The 7,455-nt window shown below is 43.4% G+C and overlaps 1 protein-coding gene across 1 annotated transcript; it reads left to right on the top strand.

The window, feature by feature from the left end:
* The first annotated feature begins 500 nt into the window (after window positions 1–500).
* Window positions 501–3,411, top strand: LOC140380612 (uncharacterized). Its single transcript, XM_072464468.1, has 5 exons — window positions 501–582; window positions 684–819; window positions 2,353–2,592; window positions 2,669–2,735; window positions 3,117–3,411. The coding sequence occupies exons 2-5, from the start codon at window positions 690–692 to the stop codon at window positions 3,316–3,318; spliced, it is 639 nt and encodes a 212-aa protein (XP_072320569.1). The 5' UTR covers window positions 501–582; window positions 684–689; the 3' UTR covers window positions 3,319–3,411.
* The last annotated feature ends 4,044 nt before the right edge of the window (window positions 3,412–7,455 follow it).

The raw sequence follows: 7,455 nt of genomic DNA, 5'->3' as shown, positions 1-7,455 counted from the left end.
GAGACCAGATCTGTGGACTGTAGAATGCATGTTTTTCAAGGTATTTGGCAATTTAAAACCCTCTAAAAAAATCCAAGCTAGATCATTTTAATGCCAGATTGTGGAACATTCCAGGCCACACCACAACATGCAGACGAGTGTGGGATGACCCTTCACAAAGTTAACCCTGCATTTTAACCTTTTTCATGGAAAGAACTTTAGTAAGGATTGCTCAAACTACAACCAAAGCCAGTATCATATGTAGCTACATTTATGAAAATATACTATGCATCATCCGCGCCAAAGCACTCGACAATGCCCCTGTTTGTTTGTTTGTTTGTTTGTTTGTTTTGTCCTTGAATTGAAGAGTGATGTGAACGGACCGGCTTTAAGTACATATTGACCAATCTGGGTAGTTTGTTTTCCATTAATAGGTTTCCTTTGTGATGCAGTGATGCGTCACTGTGTGTCATTGACAGAGTCCAGAATCAAACAAAGGCGGGATCTGGCCGTGCGTTGCGTTTGTCTTGAGTATAAATACAGAGCCATGAACACAATCTGAATATACTCTCAACCTTTCCAAATCAGAAGGCAAAGAAACAGGTAAGAAATCCTTTCACAATTTTGAAATGTTTAATTCTTTTTCTTGTATTTTTATATTTTTGAATAAGAACTAAATCAATTTCTGTCCACATTTCCCTCAGGACAAGATGACCCTCAAGCCTCTTGTGTTGGTGGCTCTGGCCGTACTCGTGCCTGTGTTTTGTGCGGGGATCAGGGAACAGCGCTGTGAGCTCAGGGACCAGATCCAGAGACCAGGAATGAGGAAACTGGCAATAGGTGAGACATTCAGCACTGGGACGCAGCTGAGCTGCTTTTATCTTGGGTCGGAGATAGGGCTAAATAAATTGGATAATCAACAATAAAAATAATAGTTCTTCAATGCATAATAGATAAAAGCTGTTTTGTGTTCATAAATGTAAATTTATGCATTAAATTAATTTAGAAATTAGATTTATCAATCAATTTTTTGTCATGTTTTTGTTCAGATTTATTTTGTTTTTGTGGTGCTAAATAAAGCAGTATAAAGCAGTATGCTTCCACCCTTGGATTTAAGGCGAGACACTGCAGGTGAATAGGAAAAAATCTGAAATGTATAGATATCAATTTGAAACATATTCTAAATTTACATAAATTGGCAGATAAAAGAATGAATGTGTAAATATATTGTTTCAATTTGTTAATGTATTAGATACTAAATAAAATTGCTGAGGGGATTTTTGAACATCTTAATAAGTATTTGAGAAAACTATACCGTACTGATAATTGCTGAAAAAAATCTAATTTCAAATATTCTGGCGGTAGAAATGATGGGCCAACTCATTCACCGGTGCAATATATTTAATTTCTTTATTACAGGATCTGCAACAGTTATAACAAACCCTTAAAGGCGGTATGGACGATTTTTCGGCGATTTGAGAACGCAGGCGGAAGTGCGCATGCGCACTCCCCCGTGCGGACTGATACAACACACACGTGCGTTTGTTTATTAGCGCGACGGAGCGCATCGCATCTCTCGTCTCCCGTAGATTTCTGTCCACTTCTGCGTCAGCTCGAACTGTCTTTCTCCGTCTTCATTTTGTCTCGTACACTGAGGGAACTATATTATGATAGATCCATGCGCTTAGGCACGCGGAAACGTGAGGAGGAACCGCACTCGGCTGCAGGTGAGCGGTAGGTGCGTTTTATGATTGATACGTGGCAGGACTAATGATTTATCCACGCCACGAGGAAATATGATAAAAAATTTGCTGAAAAAAATCGTCCATACCACCTTTAACACAGGCCATCGCGTGATAATATCATATGCTCATAACTCACTTTCGTGAGTTATGAGCATATGATCTAGGGCCGACCGAGGCGTGGTTGTGCGCTGTGCCCACTGACTTCTTCTGGCTGGGCGTCAGCACCAGAGTCTGAGGACTACGAAACGTCTGAGGAATAAAGTCTGGCGGTAATGCAACACTCGGATGCCAACCGCCATAAAACAACAACAACAACAACAACAACAACCTTGTAGCGAAAGCATCACGCACTCTCTGCTGGTGACATTGAGTATTACACTTCAAAACACCAAATCTAAACTGTAGCTGCAGTTCTTTTTAATCCTAGTTAATCAAAAGGTATATGGGGGGCTACCCTTTTACTGATTAAATAACAAAGTGACACATAAAGCAAATGCATAATTAATCGAATAAATGTATTATCCGATTTACTATATAATATCTGATATTGCAGATTATTACACCCATAAATGCATATCATAAAATGTCCCTATATTAACTTACAAAATAAAACGTTCTCTCTTTGTAGTCATCTGTGAAGTGGAGAAATTTGTCAACCAGTCCTTGATGGGACCGACCATGTCTCCGGCCACTTCTGCACCCTCCAACTCCAGCTTACCTGCTCTCAACTCCTCCACCACCATGGCCCCGGGGCCTCGGTCCAGCTCTGAGGAGGACAGCAGTGAGGAGAAGCACAGCAGTGAGGAGAGCAGCAGTGAGAGCAGCAGTGAGGAGAGCAAGGGACCCAAATACCTTCGAAAGTGTGTCGGTGAGAAGCTATGAGGTTTATATGATGACGTTAGATTTGTCCATTGATACTGATATAAGTGTGTTTTCCTCTACAGCGATAACCAACAGCACCAGTGTGAAGGTGGACGCTGCCTGCTTGAGGAAGCGCAAAGTGTTTGTGAAGTTAGTCTTTGCTCACATGTTATAGTTGGTTTAAGATCCTTGATGGTAAAACACATTTGTGTACCATAATTACTTTAGTTTTCATTTTGGTGATCTCATGTGTATTACCAACTATGTTTGGCTCTAAGGTCAATAGGACTTTTGATCCAGGCTTGAGGGCCATTGACTCAGTACTTGTCTTGAGACTTGCTTGAGATGAGCAAAACAAGGACTGAGATTAATATGCAACCTCCAAGATTAATATGGTTGAAAATATAATAAGGTTTTAGTGTAAATGTTATATTATAAGTTATATTAAAAAAATATGACAACAATTCAGTTATGTCAGAAATATATTCAGAATAAAACATATTTGTAAGCGTGTTTGTCATACATTCCTAGGATCTTTTTGAATGCTGGTGAAGAATGTAAGAACATCGACCCTGAAGACTTCTTCCAGGGCTGTCCTGCTCCATCCAACGCTGACCCCAACTCCAGCTCTCAAGAGTCAGAGGACAAGTCCGACTCTGAGTCAAAGGACAAGTCCGACTCTAAGGAAGAGTCACAGGAGAAGTCCGACTCCAAGAAACGAAAACGCCACTAGAGGTCAATGCTAGTGTTTGTACGACATAAGAGAATATAGGCTACTCCAATGTTGTATTTTCTTTGGTTGCCATTAAATTCTGCTCTTCACTGTCTTTGTTGTCTTTCATTGCACTCTGAAATGTTCCATTTTGTTTCTACTGCTGTGTGTGAACTTTTTTGGGTTTGTTTATATTGTGAATATGCGCTTCATACTTCCTGTGACTTGGCTTGTTTAGATCTATTTTCACTACAGCAGTGGTGTCTAAACTTTTTTCACCAATATTGAAACAGCAGGAGAGTGCAGTGAACACAGAACACACTGAGTCATTCAGATGGGCACGTTTATCATAGTTTAGACAGAGCCACAGTACTTTGTCCTATTTAAGGCTTAGTTAGTTTGTTTATCATGAGATGCATTGTTGTACCAGGTGTAGCTCAGGCTAATCCCCCTGTAGTCTCTGGGCAGGCTGATCTATGAAGTCCCACTGAGAGGAGGAGACTATTGTACATGTTTTTAGTGGTAGGGGAAACCAGAGTACCCGGAGGAAACTTACACAGACACGGAAAGAACATTCAAACTCCACACAGAAAGGCCCGTGCCACCCGAGAACCCCAGGACTTTCTTTTTGTGAAGCGAGAGCATTAACCACTGCATTACCGCACTTAGAACATACATTTCAGATCTGTATAACAGAGCAATGTGGTGTAATTAGGTTATAGTGGTAGGATTATTAAAACTACATTGAATAGTGCTACCTATTATCATTTGGAAATTGGGATCAACCAGAACTTGACCAGACCGGAAGACCGGGCCAAAAAATAAGTCTGAGGGACACATTTGGCCCTTGGGCCATAGTTTGGACAATCCTGCTAAATCTGAATGTTTAATATATTCAGTCAATTGAGTGTCACTGCTGGATTATGACCACATGATGGCAGTAGAGTCTCCCAAATATAGAAGCGCAGTGTCTTTATGTAAAATCATTAAGACACATTTGAGCTATTAGGATACTTACTTGGTGAATGTTTCATTTTCCAATCTATATTGAATGTGTCTTTTGTGCCAGTGAAATGTAGTGTTAATGAAACAAGTGATAAACACAGGGCTGTTCAGTTGTTCAGACTGTAATATAAAGGGATGTGTAGGGCAGGTCTCAGCTGAACACAGACACAGAGAGAACACCAAATATGTGGAATGTTCTGCTGCATTCTCCTATTTTCATCTTTAAAGTTAGTTTATTTGTTTGAGACAGGGACAGTGCACAATATACATGTCAGGAGAGATGAATAGTTCCAGGTGTAGCTATATTGTAGTCTCTGCTGGCTGATGTTGTTAAGTCCCACTGAGGAAGGGGGAAGGGGAAACCTACACAGACACAGGGAGAACATGCAAATCCACACAGAAAGGCCCCATGGATGTATTATCAAGAATCGATCCTCAGACAAACGGTGGACAAACCGGGTCAACTGTAGGTGATTTGTAACAGAAAAGTATCAAATATAAGTATGGTCTATCTGCATTTACATATTTGCCCTTTGAAATCCACCTACTTAAGTTGCCTTTACTTTTTTATCCTTAATTGGTCACATTTTTGTGTGCGACAATTGACAATGTCTAAAAGCAGGATACTGCAAAAGAGAAAACCTTCAATGACTTCACATTATAAAAAACAAATATCTTAAGAGCATATTTTTAATTATTTGACAGTTAATGTTGTTATTACCTAAAATTGTTTTGTTTTGTAATGTTTAGATAAATCAAAAAATTGGGTGTCATTTTTGGCATTAAATACGTCTACGCCTCCTCCCCCTCGCTCCTTCCTCCCCCCTCTCTCATCCTCCCTCCCTCTCCCTCCCCCTCTCTCTCCCTCTCTCCCCCTCTCCCTCCTCCTCCTCCCCCTCCCTCTCTCCCCCCCTCTCCCCCTCTCCCTCCTCCTCCTCCCCCTCCCTCTCTCTCCCTCTCTCCCCCTCTCCCTCCTCCTCCTCCCCCTCTCTCTCCCTCTCTCCCCCTCTCCCTCCTCCTCCTCCCCCTCCCTCTCTCCCCCCCTCTCCCCCTCTCCCTCCTCCTCCTCCCCCTCCCTCTCTCCCCCCCTCTCCCCCTCTCCCTCCTCCTCCTCCCCCTCCCTCTCTCCCCCCCTCTCCCCCTCTCCCTCCTCCTCCTCCCCCTCCCTCTCTCCCCCCCTCTCCCCCTCTCCCTCCTCCTCCTCCTCCCCCTCCCTCTCTCTCCCCGCCTCCCCCTCCCCCTCTCCCCCCCTCTCTCTCAACTGGCTCTGTCACTAAAGTCTAAAGAAAAAAGCCTAAAGAATTCCTCATAATGCCCAATTTATTTCACTGGGGAAAAAGTACTAATACCTTTGCAAATTCTGCAAAAAGTACAGTACAAGTTGTTCAAATGTCAAAAGTAATAGCACACGTAATACTGTGAAAGCGATCGTAATGAGGTATAACATGTTGAAATCGGTTGAAGCATTAAAGGCGGTATGGACGATTTTTCGGCGATTTGAGAACGCAGGCAGAAGTGCACATGCCACTCCCCCGTGCGGACTGATACAACACACACGTGCGTTTGTTTATTAGCGCAACAGAGCGCATCGCATCGCTCGTCTCCCGTAGATTTCTGTCCACTTCTGCGTCAGCTCGAACTGTCTTTCTCCGTCTTCATTTTGCCCCGTACACTGAGGGAACTATATTATGATCCATGCGCTTAGGCACGCGGAAACGTGGGGACGAGCCTGACGCGGCTGCAGCTGAGCGGTAGGTGCGTTTTATGATTGATACGTGGCAGGACAAATGATTTATCCACGCCACGAGGAAATATGATAAAAAATTTGCTGAAAAAAAATCGTCCATACCACCTTTAAGGAGTTGAAACTGGATAAATGGAAAATCATGGAAAATATAATAATAAAAAATGCGTGACATCACTCAGAATACAAGAACATATAGTGCCTGCGTGACATCACGCAGACACTCAATTATACTCAAGTAAATGTACATAAAACATTCAAAAAAGTATATTCCAAAACTCAATTACAGCAACTTTAGTATTAGTAATTACTTAGTTTTCACCCCTGCCTAATAGTGATGCTTGACCATACACACATGCACTCTCTATTCAGTAAAAACACATGCAAACAAACAAATGACCTTAAGTCAAATAGGCTCATAAAAAAAACATCAAAAAAAGTCCTGTCCAGAACAAAAGCCCACTTTAGAATGTGGCTTTTAAACCAGCAGGTAAAATAGATAATAAGTCAGCACATGTGTGTCAGCGCTGTGTCCCAGGTTATCAAACCAGGTGTTATCAGATTTCAGGAAAGACCCTGTATATGTGTGGCTGTAACATTATGGGTCTGCTTCCTGATCTCTTTAAAAATATTTGTGTCCCAAATTGTAATGATATTCTGTTGTGATACAAGCAACATGCTGTATATTTGTGCATAGTTGTCCTTAATAAGAGAAAGACAAAATAAACATAACAAACATATTCCAAAACTAAATTTAGAGCCGGGCCTTTTTTTCCTGAACTTAAGGTCAAATGGGCCACTGAATAATTTACTTTACTACTTTACCCTTCTCTCTCCTGCTCGCCGTATGCGTATGTGAACTTTGTCTTCTTGTGTCCAACAGCATGAGTAATGGACATGACAGAGAAGACACCTGCCCTGAACGCAGTCAGGAGAGGAGGGGCTCCTGGTGGGACAAACACGGCCAGGCTACAAACTCTCCAACACTATCACTTATGGTGACAGGCCAGGAGGGGCCGCGCTATTACCAGACCAGGGGCCAGGCTCAGAGCGGGGCCCGTCCTGCCCACGATGGATGGCTCTCTCTGGGGACTAAATTAATACTGGGAGTGGAGTGAATTGCTTTTGGAACAATGTCCTCCTTAGGAGCTAATCAGACAGGAGTTATCTTGTTGTGCCTGTGGGCTGAGGGCTGTGGCCAGGCACCAGGCACCAGGCACCAGGCACCAGGCACCGGGCACCGGGCACCGGGCACCGGGCACCGGGCAACGGGGACCGGGCACCGGGCAACGGGGACCGGGCACCGGGCAACGGGGACCGGGCACCGGGCACCGGGCAATGGGGACCGGACACCGGGCACCGGGCAGTGGGCAATGGGGACCGGACACCGGGCACCGGGCAGTGGGCAG

The sequence above is a fragment of the Eucyclogobius newberryi genome, unplaced genomic scaffold (genome assembly GCF_026437365.1).
Source record: "Eucyclogobius newberryi isolate DKJ021-1_F unplaced genomic scaffold, fEucNew1.0.hap1 SCAF_5, whole genome shotgun sequence".
Lineage (NCBI taxonomy): Eukaryota > Metazoa > Chordata > Actinopteri > Gobiiformes > Gobiidae > Eucyclogobius > Eucyclogobius newberryi.
Note: the sequence above shows the minus strand (reverse complement) of the source record. Positions and strands in the feature narration are given on the sequence as shown.

Bases quoted from the DNA above. Each gene is read 5' to 3' on its own strand.
- LOC140380612 (XM_072464468.1), top strand. From the start codon at position 690: ATGACCCTCAAGCCTCTTGTGTTGGTGGCTCTGGCCGTACTCGTGCCT. The intron at 820-2,352 runs GTGAGACATTCA...CTCTCTTTGTAG, and splicing joins AATGAGGAAACTGGCAATAG to TCATCTGTGAAGTGGAGAAA. The intron at 2,736-3,116 runs GTTAGTCTTTGC...ATACATTCCTAG, and splicing joins AAGCGCAAAGTGTTTGTGAA to GATCTTTTTGAATGCTGGTG.